We start from the raw sequence: 12,919 nt of genomic DNA, 5'->3' as shown, positions 1-12,919 counted from the left end.
CGGCACAGGACAGGTAAAGTTCACCCGCTGATTCAGCACCCACCCAGGGCCAGATGACAGGCTCTCTGTGGGAGACTCTCATACCGAACCATCATTTCCAGGCCTTGCGTATGTAAAAAGCACACTCTGGTTACTGACACACAGGTGTTGTAGAAAGTGCTGTTGATGCTTGCAGCACTGGCAGACCGTGAGTGTCACTTGCGGGGCTGATTGATGTAGTTTGTTGTTAATAAAGATAAAATGTTTGTGAATATTGGAAGATGTTCCAGTTCAGTTTTATGAGAATTCTTATTGCTGCTGAAACGGGCACTCTTTTCTTCCCTGTTTTATTCATAATGAGGAGACAACACAGAGACATGGTCATCTACTGGAGGAAATGCTAGTCCCTGTTACTGGAAACAATGTATGAAATACAAACATTTTTAAGATTGTTGTAAAAGGCAGTAATGCTGTACTTTGTTGTCCAGGTGTCAGTGGTGTATCACGCTTTGGACTTTGAGCCTGTGAATTTCTTCGCTCTTGGTTCTCCGATCGGAATGTTCCTGACTGTGCGAGGTCTGGAGAAGATCGAGGAGACGTACCAGCTGCCCACCTGCAAACGGTTCTTCAACATTTACCATCCGGTCTGTCCTGTCTCACCCTGTCCCATCCCACACACCTTACTCAGTCTCTCAGCTCTGGATCCTTCCAGACTAAACAGAGTTATAACCCTTACTCAGTCTCTCAGCTCTGGATCCTTCCAGACTAAACAGAGTTATAACCCTTACTCAGTCTCTCAGCTCTGGATCCTTCCAGACTAAACAGAGTTATAACCCTTACTCAGTCTCTCAGCTCTGGATCCTTCCAGACTAAACAGAGTTATAACCCTTACTCAGTCTCTCAGCTCTGGATCCTTCCAGACTAAACAGAGTTATAACCCTTACTCAGTCTCACGGCTCTGGATCCTTCCAGACTAAACAGAGTTATAACCCTTACTCAGTCTCACGGCTCTAGATCCTTCCAGACTAAACAGAGTTGTAACCCTTACTCAGTCTCACGGCTCTAGATCCTTCCAGACTAAACAGAGTTGTAACCCTTACTCAGTCTCACGGCTCTAGATCCTTCCAGACTAAACAGAGTTATAACCCTTACTCAGTCTCACGGCTCTAGATCCTTCCAGACTAAACAGCGTTATAACCCTTATTCAGTCTCTCAGCTCTGGATCCTTCCAGACTAAACAGAGTTATAACCCTTACTCAGTCTCTCAGCTCTGGATCCTTCCAGACTAAACAGAGTTATAACCCTTACTCAGTCTCACGGCTCTGGATCCTTCCAGACTAAACAGAGTTATAACCCTTACTCAGTCTCACGGCTCTAGATCCTTCCAGACTAAACAGAGTTATAACCCTTACTCAGTCTCACGGCTCTAGATCCTTCCAGACTAAACAGAGTTATAACCCTTACTCAGTCTCACGGCTCTAGATCCTTCCAGACTAAACAGCGTTATAACCCTTATTCAGTCTCTCAGCTCTGGATCCTTCCAGACTAAAGAGGAGTTGTAACCCTGAGGGTGGTGTTGAATATGAGGGAGTTTGGTGTAGTAATTTGTACTGATGTAATGTTTAGTAGAAAAGAGAATGGAGGTGGTGAATTCTCTCTGCGGTGTGCGTGTGGATACATAGAGACCTTATAAAACACACTTCCTTACTCTCTGATCCTGTTCCTCATGCTTGTGTCAGCTGGATCCGGTGGCCTACAGAATTGAGCCCATGATTCTACCAGATGCCAACCTGGAGCCGGTTTTAATCCCGCACCACAAAGGCAGGAAGAGACTCCATCTGGGTAAATCTCTCCGCTTTTCAGAGGACTCGACATTATCCACATACTCACCACACGTCTAGACAAGACAAACAGGACACTGTGTATGCAACAGAGAACTCAGACAGGAACATATGCACTGTATTCCTGCCCCCCCCCTCAGACAGGAACATATGCACTGTATTCCTGCCCCCCCCTCAGACAGGAACATATCCACAGTATTCCTGCCCCCCCCCCGCCCCCCCCCCCCCCCCCCCCCCCCCCCCCCCCCCCCCCCCCCCATCAGATGGTTTCTCAGCTTTAGACTTAAAGCATAAGTATGAGAGGGGAGAAAATGAACAACAGTGAATTTGTGTAAGAGAGAGACTGTGTATGGCTGCATTTGACTGGTTAGTGTTAGTGGTGTGTGTGTGTGTGTGTGTGTGTGGAGATGGAAAGGTGACTGTGAGTTGTTGGCTGGTTAGTGTTAGTGGTGTGTGTGTGTGTGTGGAGATGGAAAGGTGACTGTGAGTTGTTGGCTGGTTAGTGTTAGTGGTGCGCATGTGTGTGTGTGTGTGTGTGTGTGTGGAGATGGAAAGGTGACTGTGAGTTGTTGGCTGGTTAGTGTTAGTGGTGTGTGTGTGTGTGTGTGTGTGTGGAGATGGAAAGGTGACTGTGAGTTGTTGGCTGGTTAGTGTTAGTGGTGTGTATGTGTGTGTGTGTGTGGAGATGGAAAGGTGACTGTGAGTTGTTGGCTGGTTAGTGTTAGTGGTGTGTATGTGTGTGTGTGTGTGGAGATGGAAAGGTGACTGTGAGTTGTTGGCTGGTTAGTGTTAGTGGTGTGTGTGTGTGTGTGTGTGTGTGTGTGTGGAGATGGAAAGGTGACTGTGAGTTGTTGGCTGGTTAGTGTTAGTAGTGTGTGTGTGTGTGGAGATGGAAAGGTGACCGTGAGTTGTTGTGGTGTTCCTGTGCTCAGAGCTGAAGGAGAGTTTGTCCAGAATGGGATCGGACCTGAAGCAGGGTTTCATCAGCTCTCTGAAGAGCGCCTGGCAGACCCTCAACGACTTCGCCCGCGCACACACCTCCATCCAGCTTCACGAGCAGCTGGCTCTAGTGGCCAGTCAGATTAAAGAGGAGGAGGAGAAACAGAAGGATGCAGGTGAGAGGCAGGACCATGTGTGGCTCTGTGTGTGTGCTTTTCCATTAAATGGAAAAGTCACAGAGTTACTGTAAAGATTAAATATTAAATCGTATTTTAAAGTCGATATTTGATGGTCTGTTTGTAGCATTGACAGAATTTGCCATGTAGACAGAGTGACAGTCTGGATTGTGTTTGTGTATGTATGTGTTTATTTGAGTACATTGGTGTGTGTGTGTGTGTGTTTGTTTATATTTGTGTTTGTGTGTGGCAGCCGCGGCGAGTAAGCAGTTGGAGAGCCCGGAGCCTCCCAGAGAGGAGGAGGTGCCTGTGAAGGTTGGGATGTTGAATGGTGGGAATCGAATCGACTACGTTCTCCAGGAGAAACCCATTGAGAGTTTTAACGAGTATCTCTTTGCCCTGCAGAGCCACCTGTGTTACTGGTATCTGTTACGATCCCATATTACTCTACTGTTTTTACACAAGAATTTCAGCGAAAGACCAAAACCAGTAACAAATGACTGTGTTGTTTGTGTTTTAGGGAGTCTGAGGACACAGCCCTGCTCATCCTGAAGGAGATTTATAAAACGATGGGAGTTTGGCCAGAGCTGACGGCGCACTGACGTGCAAAGCCGCCCCTGTCAATCACACACACGGCCCAGTCAAGATCGACACATGACACCAGATCAGTCCCAAACACTCTTCCCGATTCATCCTCCCTCTCCAAGAGATTTACTCTTGACTGTTTGGATCACTCTGGAAAAAATAAACACATGTTGTTATTGTTTTCTTTTATTTTCTATTCTTCTAGTCTCTTGTATAAAGGTTAATGTATAATATCAAATGTCTTAAATTAAGAATTAAACCTTCTATAGTGGATTTCAACACCACATTATCTGTTTGAATTTACATTTTATAGCCTACCTGACGGAGCAGTTGGAAGTCCGAGTGTATGTGATCAGTTAATGAATGCAAACCACAGTATTCACTCAGACATTACATTATAGAGTGATTTAAGAATCCTATATGAGAAACCAGTACAAACAATGATATAAAAATAAACAGATAAATTTGATACTTGGGCTCTGGTCTTTACATGTTTGTCCTATGTAATATAAGATGTTTGTTTGGTCTCCAGTTTAGTTTCATATATTTAGGTGTGAATGTCTGTAAAACCATTCAGAACCAGCGAACATCTCTCCTCTCTGATGTATAATAGAGATATACCTGTTACCTTCAATCACACACAAAGATCATTTGTGGTCAGTTGATCAAAAGGACTGGATGAGTCCTGTTTTATTTGAAATATCAAAAGCCTTGAGAAACTGGACATTGGCTGTAACACTGTGCTGCCTTCACGGCGGTTTGTTCACGAGCTGTCAGTCAACTCGTGCTCGTGTGGTGAGTGGTATGCGGCAGAGAGAAACACGGCGGCTGAAGGGTTGGATGTGTCTTAGACTCAGTGACACACACCTGGTCCATCACAGCACTCGACAGGTTCACTTCCCGCTGCAGTGGGGCACAGTCAAGACTACTATGGCTTCAAAAGTGTCACTGTCTCTCTCGGTTTGACCTCAGTACAAACTGACTCTTCACGTTGTCGTTCAGTCCGGGGCAAAGGGTAAAGGGCAAAGTACAGTGAACTTAAACGTAACACACAGCCCCTTTCAGTAACACACACTGATGCATTTCGGTCCCTTTGTAACACAGCGCTTTACAAATAAAGATAATAAGCATTTAAAATAACAGAATGGCTCTATTAACAATCTTCAAAATTAGAAATAAAAACAAAGAGAATGCTATACAATTGGCAATTAACTCTGAAATGACATCATCTGGCACCTTTTCCAGTCCTGTTATTTAAAAGTTAGTTCCTGTACTATTCTTAGAACAGAGTCAGCTCTGTTCTTCTTCAGAGAAGTCAACAGGGTGGACAAAGCACGTGGCTCTGCGCGGGGACGCCTGGCACAGGGCAGATTCCAGATTAGGATTCGTTATCATCTGCTGACCTCTCCAAATTCCGCTGAAGCATGGAGGTATTAATGAGGTCTCTCTGTTGAGAGAGCTGTGAAGCGCGAGACTGAAACGATGAGGATGAAAAGCTGATTGATCTGGTTCTCGTGCTGAGTGCCGAGGGTGCTCTTTAATCCTAAAATTAGCTCTGGGCTGTAGCACGGTGGCCTAAGTTTTAGTCCTGCTCTGATCATGCGGGCAGGGTCCTGATTCACCCTCTCCTGAATTACACGGTCGTCTGTAGACATGAAGCCTACTCCTCAGAGACGGTAAACGCAGCGTGCAGAGTTGGGTTGGCCGCGGTTAAGGCCGTGTCGCTCGGCAGCTGTGCTCTGAGTTTCACGCGCCTGTTTCCGGATGGGGCTCAGTCTTCAGCTCTGCTCTGAGTTTTGTACGCCTGTTTACGAAGGTGGCTCTCTATCTCCTCTCGGAACACCAGCATGCCCAGGTGGGAATGAGACGCCTCGTTCATGGCCTTGGACTGGATGCACATGCGGTACTGTTCCGGGGTCAGCTCGTCCACGCACTGTTTCTCGTGCCACAGGTGGAAGAGCCCTGACACGGGCGTACGGATCACGATCAGGTCGCTACGCAGGTACTTCCTGTACAGATGGACGTCCTCCACACCCCAGCCTTTCACTTCCAGGTCAAATCCCCCTGTAAGGCAAGGTCAGACAGAAGAGGCAGGGCCTGTGATAATCTCACTCATGATGTTGCTGATGTCTGACGGTACATGTCCAGTGTTTCTGTTCTAATGACGGCAGAGACTCAACTCACCGATATTAAGGAAGTCTGAGCGATACTGACAGGTCATGCCAAAACCGAAATCTCTCCAAAAACCTGCATCTTTTTTATGAATCTGAAAAAAAAAACAAACACAACTCTAATATTCGATCACTTTTGAATACACAAACGGACAAATGGATTTTACTAAGACAATGTTTGTGCTTGCTGATGGCGGTGAAATTCAATCTGAGTTTACTGAATGTGAAGTTACAGTACTCATAACAGTTTAAATGAATGAAGGTCTGTCGTTGACCCACCAGCTGGTGTTCAATGGGCGGAGCCAGTTCCAGGTTTCCATAGACGATGGCAGGATTATACATACTGAACACCACAGGGTAAAACACCCGTTTACCTTTGAGCAAAGACAGAAATGAGGAGAAAAAGCTTAGAGGTCACAGGTCATGTCAGACGGTCCGGACACTCATTGTATCTGTTTGTTCTCGTTGTGTGAGACTGACCGGGGTCCGTGTTCAGACGGCATGTGTTCAGAAAGTCCAGTGTGAAATAAACGTCCACGTCACAGAAGAACATCAACACGTCCCCGCTCTGTTTCCAGGCGTGAGCACCGATGTCCAGACCCCGGCCGCGGGAGAACTCCTCGTCCACGGGAAGGAGAGAGTAGTTTGTGAAGTTCTCCTCGCTGTCAGAGGTCACGCGTTGTCACACACAGACCAGACAGAACAGTGAACGACACAGAAATATCTGAAAACGATGCTGCAATTTACAGAGGAAAACGCTTTTTTTTTATTATTACCATTTCCCCTTGTCTTTGCTTGTTTTCTAATGTGGTTTTTAATTAACATTTCCTAAACGTAACAGAAGGCTAATCCACAGTGTCTTCTATGAAAACACACAGATGTTTAATATCTTTGCTGTCCGTAAAGCAACGAATCAGACCTCTACTCTCCACTCGTGTTATTGGCATTTAAGAATGCTACTGCTTATGGGAGGTTTCACTTACAGAGATGAGAAACACACACGCACAAGAAAACATTTAATAAATAAAATAAACAGATCAATCTAATAAAGCAGTGTGCAGTGAGAAAGCTTTTCAGTTGGACTGAATGGCTCTGCTGATCCCAGAACAGATCCTGCTCTCTGACCTGGACAGTTTCTCTAAGGACTCCTTCACCTCCTGTAACCCAGGCTGGCCAAAGTAGACCACTGTCAGATGCACTCTCCTGTCCTGCTGTATACACACCTCCCTGCACAACAAGAGTTATGTGCCGTCAACATATTAACCATCACTGACGTGAAACAATAAAACAGCTCAGTGCACACAGACAGAACAGGAACTGCACAGATGGGGAACACATCTAGAGGTGTGTGTAGTCATGCACATTAGACAGTTCCGCCGACAGTGAAACTGTTCAGGTAAAGAAGAGGATGTAAGTGTGAAAGGCTGTGGAAACAGGAAACTGAGGGAGAAGTAGATAAATGCGTGTGTGTGTGTGTGTGTGTGTGTGTGTGTGTGTGTGTGTGCGTGTGTGTGTGGTGGCAGACTGTTGTAAGCAGTCAGTTCCTTGTCTTCTGAAGGGAAACTCTTGCCACAGAACTCAGTCGCTGACTCTGTTAGTCTGTGAGAGTGATGGTGAGGAAATACTGGCCTCATACAGCAACATTACTGACCATTCAGTGTATGGGAACAGCCATGCTGCAGGTCTCTGCTTGTCATTTTACCATAAATAAACTGTACTATAGTACGCACTACAGCACCCATTATAGCATACTATGGCACACATTACACTGTACTATAGCACACATTATACTGTACTATGGCATACATTACACTGTACTATAGCACACATTACACTGTACTATGGCATACATTACACTGTACTATGGCATACATTACAGTGTACAACAGCACCCATTATAGTGTACTATGGCAGACATTAAAGTGTACAATGGCACACAATGCAGTGTACTATAGCACACATTACAGTGTACTATAGTACGCACTAAAGTGTAGTATAGCATGCATTCCAGAGCACCATGCCATACCATATCTAAACCATATTAATAATCGGGGTTTTTATGTGGAAACTGTATTTATGTCTAATTTGGGATGTGAAATGACTGAAGCAGACAGACTGACCTGAAGTTGTGCAGGAACTGGACAAAAGCCTCGGTCCTGCCCGACAGAGGGACGATGACGTTAATGACCATGCCGGTCGTCTCCACGGACGTACTCCGCACTTTCATCAGCGGACCAAACGGACGGAACAGAGTCACATGACGGAACACATTGGAGTTTTCCTTGGCAAAATAAAGCTCATACAGGGTGCCCTTATCTCTCTCAGTCCTGTACAGTCCTGTCAGTGACCAAACACACACACACACATTTTCTCTACATTTATAATGAATCACATTCTGCCCATGCAATGACAGAAAGATGCTCAAATACGTTTTTTCAAAAAAAAGCCAATTAGCTGGCAGGCAGGAAGCAGGGAACATGAATACTGAGGCTGAGTGGAGATCACCTGGAACACAGTGCCCTGAACAAACAGGTCAAAGGCAGATTCTACTGTGCTCTCAGTGCCAGATGTGTTTGCACAAACCAAACAGTGTCTTTGATCAGACGACCCTGAGAGCCGTGGCGGAGCCTCACAGCCTGGGCACTCTGCCATCAGTCACTTAACAATCAATTCCACACTGGACCACAGAGCACTTCAGCAAAACCCTGAGACCATCTGTCAGAATCACATCAAATGCTGACTCTGGACTGAAAATGGATCTTGTAACAGGACGATAATGAAAATCCCAAACAGAACACATAAAACAGAGGAAACAGTTTTGGGATGGTGAACTTCAATCCGAGACTGAAAATCAACTGCAGAAGCACAACTACTCTGCCCCTGACCGCCTCCTCTACTCAGAGAGAGAACATTCACCAACTACTCTGCCCCTGACCGCCTCCTCTACTCAGAGAGAGAACATTCACCAACTACTCTGCCCCTGACCGCCTCCTCTACTCAGAGAGAGAACATTCACCAACTACTCTGCCCCTGACCGCCTCCTCTACTCAGAGAGAGAACATTCACCAACTACTCTGCCCCTGACCGCCTCCCCTAGTCAGAGAGAGAACACTCACCAACTACTCTGGCCCTGACTGCCTCCTCTAGTCAGAGAGAGAACATTCACCAACTACTCTGGCCCTGACGGCCTCCTCTAGTCAGAGAGAGAACATTCACCAACTACTCTGGCCCTGACGGCCTCCTCTAGTCAGAGAGAGAACATTCACCAACTACTCTGGCCCTAATGGCCTCCCCTAGTCAGAGACACAACACTCATCAACTACTCTGGCCCTGACCGCCTCCCCTAGTCAGAGAGAGAACATTCACCAAAAGCCACCTCTGCCAGTGGAGTAAAACGTGACCAGTCAGTCTCTCTCTCTCTCACACACACACACACACACACACTTTATGCCCTGGGGCACAGCATTTCTGTAATTTGTCAGATATATAAATCTACTTTTTCAGAATTACTTGTAAAAGTGGGTAACCTTCATTGAGTAATAGATTTAAAATGAGAATGCCACGCTGCTCCTGCCTGTCCAAGTGTGTTTAGAAAGACCAAACTTTCCAGGGGAGGTACCTCTGGTCTCAGGGCACTTTCAGAATGTGATAGTTAATTTTCTTACCCTCAACGAAATGGCTGTCAGTGTAGCTCTGTCTCTGCATGGGCACCTCCTCCTGTCCATCATCTTCATCAGGGTTATTAATGACGTCCAGTCCAGCCTCCACCACCTCCACCAGCTCGTCTCTGCGATCCTTACGCACGGGCTTCTCCTCCGGGTGCCGTGTTAATCCCATCTCCAGCTGGTACACCTTGGTACTGGTGAAGCTTTCGAAGGGCACCGCCGCATACTCGCTTGGCAGCCGTGCCCCCGTGTTGACCTCCGCCTTATCGATCTGAGAGTGCAGGTACTCCAGGATGTCACCAGGTTCCTGATCCTTCCCGTCAGCCAGGCCCTGCATCCCTGGGCTCTCTCTGCGCTCCTGCAGAACCTTCAGTTTTTCATTCATCTCCTGCAGCTCCTGCTTGAGTTGGGCGATCTGTCGTTTGAGGCTGCTGGCGCGGCTGAGGTGCCGCTCCTCCTGCTCCTGGAGCAGAGCCTCGTAGTACTCCTTGCCATATGGCTCCGCTCCCAGGCCAGGCATAGCCTGGCTCCCGTCCGCAGGAGGTGTGCATTCCAGCAGGTAGGTGAAGAGCAGCAGCACCAGGAGCAGAAATACACCCAGCAACAGCCAACGCACTCGGCCCTGTAGAGGCAGCCCCCGTCTGGGCATAGCTCAGCCACCGAGTGCCTCTTAACAGCTACACATTTACAGTCAAAGAGTCCTCAGGCATTTAATACGATTAAGAAATGTGTCACATTGTCAGATCATGTTGCATTCTGAGAATGCAGCCTGAGAATGCCTTCTCTCCTCCTAGAGCGAAAATGTCCCGTTCCTGTTCACAATGTTACATCCTCCAGGAGAGACATGGTCAAACAGAGACAGAACCTTTATCTGACTGACTGGTTTTGCTGAATCAATAAGGAGAAACAAAATCAGCGTATCCAAGCAAACTTTCCATGAACTTAATTCTGTGCCATGAACATTTATTAATCTAAAAGTTATTCTGCAGAAATACGTTTTTACCCCTGTCTTTGAAAATCGCTCAGAAAAGAGCGCTGGCTACTAATCACTAGCTTACATTTGTTAACTAAATATTCGTATCCGGCAAAACCCATAGAAACACACACTTCTACGATTTTACACTTCTCTTATTTTCTTTTTTTCTTCAACGATAGATTTTCTTTATTTTCAATTGTCAGTTCTCTAACGGAGTTCTGAAAAATAACCTTAGTTACGAACGCTGGTAGCAATTCATCTTTCCCCCACATTCAGGGTAAATTATCTGACAAATTAACTGAGGTAACGCTGAGTTAGCTAGCCTTTTCAACATAATAGACCAAGCGGTGACAAGCTACAAAACAGAGGAATGCTGGCAATATTTCAGCACAAAAAGGCACCACTTTTAATTTTAAAAATTTCTTTCACATATACTCCCTTACCCATCAGCGCACAGTCATTCCCATATCTTATTTCAATTAACGGTACCGCTTTAACGAGCCACATTTACATGTGATTATATTCAACTGCTCGCTCGCATTCTGAAACTAGTATCAGAGCACCAGGTATGCAGCTGGTTAGCAAACAGGGAGCTAACTTTGCTAACTTGCTATCTACCCTAACAACCAATAACTGTACTGCTTAAACGAATCTTATATTTAATTTAGCCATAATTGCGGAGTTACTCACCGTAATATTAACAACCAGAACAGTCATATGTATTTTCTCTCATCTGCATGATTTTTGGAGGCTTGTCCGTAACATAATAAATGTGGGAACCAAACGCCACGGGGCAGAAAATACGGAAGCACTGAAAACAGTGGGAGCGTCGCGAAAAGGCTTTCAAAATAAAAGTGATGTGGAGGGAGGGAAATAAATTGGGGAGGTTCGCTTTTTTTTTTTTTTTAAGATAGATGGCTTCACATTACACTAAACGATTCCCGTCAACGCGATCTCAGAAATACATGTTTTTCAGTTGGCTAGCATTTTCTAGGGCTTCAGTTATTGACATTTTGAAAATTTCTGAGTATATGAAAGCTGAACGTTGACGGGCTGATCAATAGAATCTGGTTTTAAATCCTCGTCATAAACAAACAGTCCTAGTGCCGTTCTGACTCCTGTAAAAAAAAAAAGAGAAGATATAGATTTGTATTAGCCAGATTACTCTCGACAAGAAATTAAAATACAATACAGATTGAAACGCGCTTTCCTCAAAAAGTCCATGTACGGTAAACTAGCGTGGTTTCGCGTGCGTCTTTTGTCGTTAAAAAAAGACTAATTCATTGATTGGTGGACTGATTGGTTGGTAGGTTGGTTGACTGGTTGATTGATTTTTATGGAGAATACAAAAATCACCGGGGATAATGAAGTAACGTAGAGTCATAAGTCAAGATGGGTAAGATCCGCCTTCAACTCCTTATATTCTCCTCATAATTAACACGATAAATACTCACACAAATTATTTATAGCTATACAGACATAGGGCTTATACGTAAGTATATAATACACAGCCAGCACGAAATATGAATCTGACTTCACATTTTGTCACTTGTTTTGGGGCTGATTATTTACATCTACATAGAGGTGTAAGATGCGAGGTCTCCTGTGAATTCCTGGCCTGATAACGGTGATACAGCAACCTGCAGTCTGGACAGGAATGTCGCACCAAATTCAGTCTGGGTGAGAAAAACACAAGTTTGTGGTTAAGGTAACCTTCCATAAGTGTACACCAGTATTCATGTCTATGCGCATCCTGGTCAGGGTTTGCAGCCTGAACACAGAACCAGAACCAGAACCAGAGATCTCTTCATATGTGTGTTATTTTTGTACTCTGCATACATCAGACAATCAGCGGTGTATGTTTTGAGAGCATTTCTACTTTATTTGAGTATAAATGTTTATACCAACTTTCACATTTATTTCACCACATTTTCAAAAGCAAATCCCTACTTTTACTCTGACACATTTCCCCCCCAAATTCCCCATTTGTCAGTGTACACACACACACAAACACACACACTCATACACACACAGAAATGAAAACACTCACAATTGGGTGAGTCTGACATGTTGCACGACACAGGCAAAACAAAGTTAGATTAGTGTATTTTCATTTTCATTTGGAGTCCAGTTAATTTGAGCCTGTTCAAATGTTCAAGAGAAACAGTCAAACAGAGCCAAACATTTTCCCACATTTTTTATTGATTGAAATGAATCATGTTATAACAAACATAAATGTAATTACACACATCTGTAGCCATTGACATAACTGTTCCACAGAGAATATCCACAGGGAACTGAAAATGACTTCATTATGCACCGGACATGCCTATCTCCTAAAATTAACCACATGTCCTACCAGTAACACAAAATATTTGATATTTTTTGGTCTAAAGAAAAAATCTCTGTATGATTGATTGACTTCCTTTGGCAAATATATCCTGGAACATTTAATGAACGAATAATAATAATAATAATAAACAAACAAACAAACAAAACAACAGGAGTGTGTCATGTTGCAGATAGGTTGTAGCTTATCCAGACGGACTTTCTGTACTTTCATGTACTTTAAGTCAATAACAAACAT

The 12,919-nt window shown here is 44.8% G+C and overlaps 2 protein-coding genes across 3 annotated transcripts in view; one reads left to right on the top strand and one right to left on the bottom strand.

The window, feature by feature from the left end:
• sec23ip (SEC23 interacting protein) overlaps positions 1-3,949 on the top strand; it is an 11,694-nt gene extending 7,745 nt beyond the window's left edge. The window contains exons 13-18 of the mRNA XM_030771410.1: positions 1-13; positions 468-623; positions 1,719-1,821; positions 2,753-2,935; positions 3,189-3,357; positions 3,456-3,949. The exon at positions 1-13 is cut by the window's left edge and continues 161 nt beyond it. Of these exons, the coding sequence (XP_030627270.1) occupies positions 1-13; positions 468-623; positions 1,719-1,821; positions 2,753-2,935; positions 3,189-3,357; positions 3,456-3,537 (706 nt within the window). The 3' untranslated portion in view covers positions 3,538-3,949. The remainder of the gene's footprint in view (positions 14-467; positions 624-1,718; positions 1,822-2,752; positions 2,936-3,188; positions 3,358-3,455) is intronic.
• A 228-nt stretch (positions 3,950-4,177) lies between these two features.
• Positions 4,178-11,111, bottom strand: csgalnact2 (chondroitin sulfate N-acetylgalactosaminyltransferase 2). 2 transcript variants are annotated; one of them, XM_030771705.1, is made up of 8 exons: positions 11,023-11,111; positions 9,357-10,244; positions 7,812-8,028; positions 6,817-6,918; positions 6,172-6,353; positions 5,971-6,065; positions 5,705-5,786; positions 4,178-5,584 (listed from the first exon to the last, which is right to left on the bottom strand). In XM_030771705.1, the coding sequence occupies exons 2-8, from the start codon at positions 10,003-10,005 to the stop codon at positions 5,292-5,294; spliced, it is 1,620 nt and encodes a 539-aa protein (XP_030627565.1). In that variant the 5' UTR covers positions 10,006-10,244; positions 11,023-11,111; the 3' UTR covers positions 4,178-5,291. The 2 variants fall into 2 exon arrangements, with proteins under 2 accessions (XP_030627565.1, XP_030627566.1); XM_030771706.1 differs by having other exon boundaries at positions 9,357-10,187.
• Positions 11,112-12,919: the final 1,808 nt, after the last annotated feature.

This window comes from Chanos chanos, chromosome 4 (genome assembly GCF_902362185.1).
Source record: "Chanos chanos chromosome 4, fChaCha1.1, whole genome shotgun sequence".
Taxonomy (NCBI): Eukaryota; Metazoa; Chordata; class Actinopteri; order Gonorynchiformes; family Chanidae; genus Chanos; species Chanos chanos.
The sequence above is the reverse complement of the archived record's forward strand: the minus strand, read 5'-3'. Positions and strand labels throughout refer to the sequence as shown.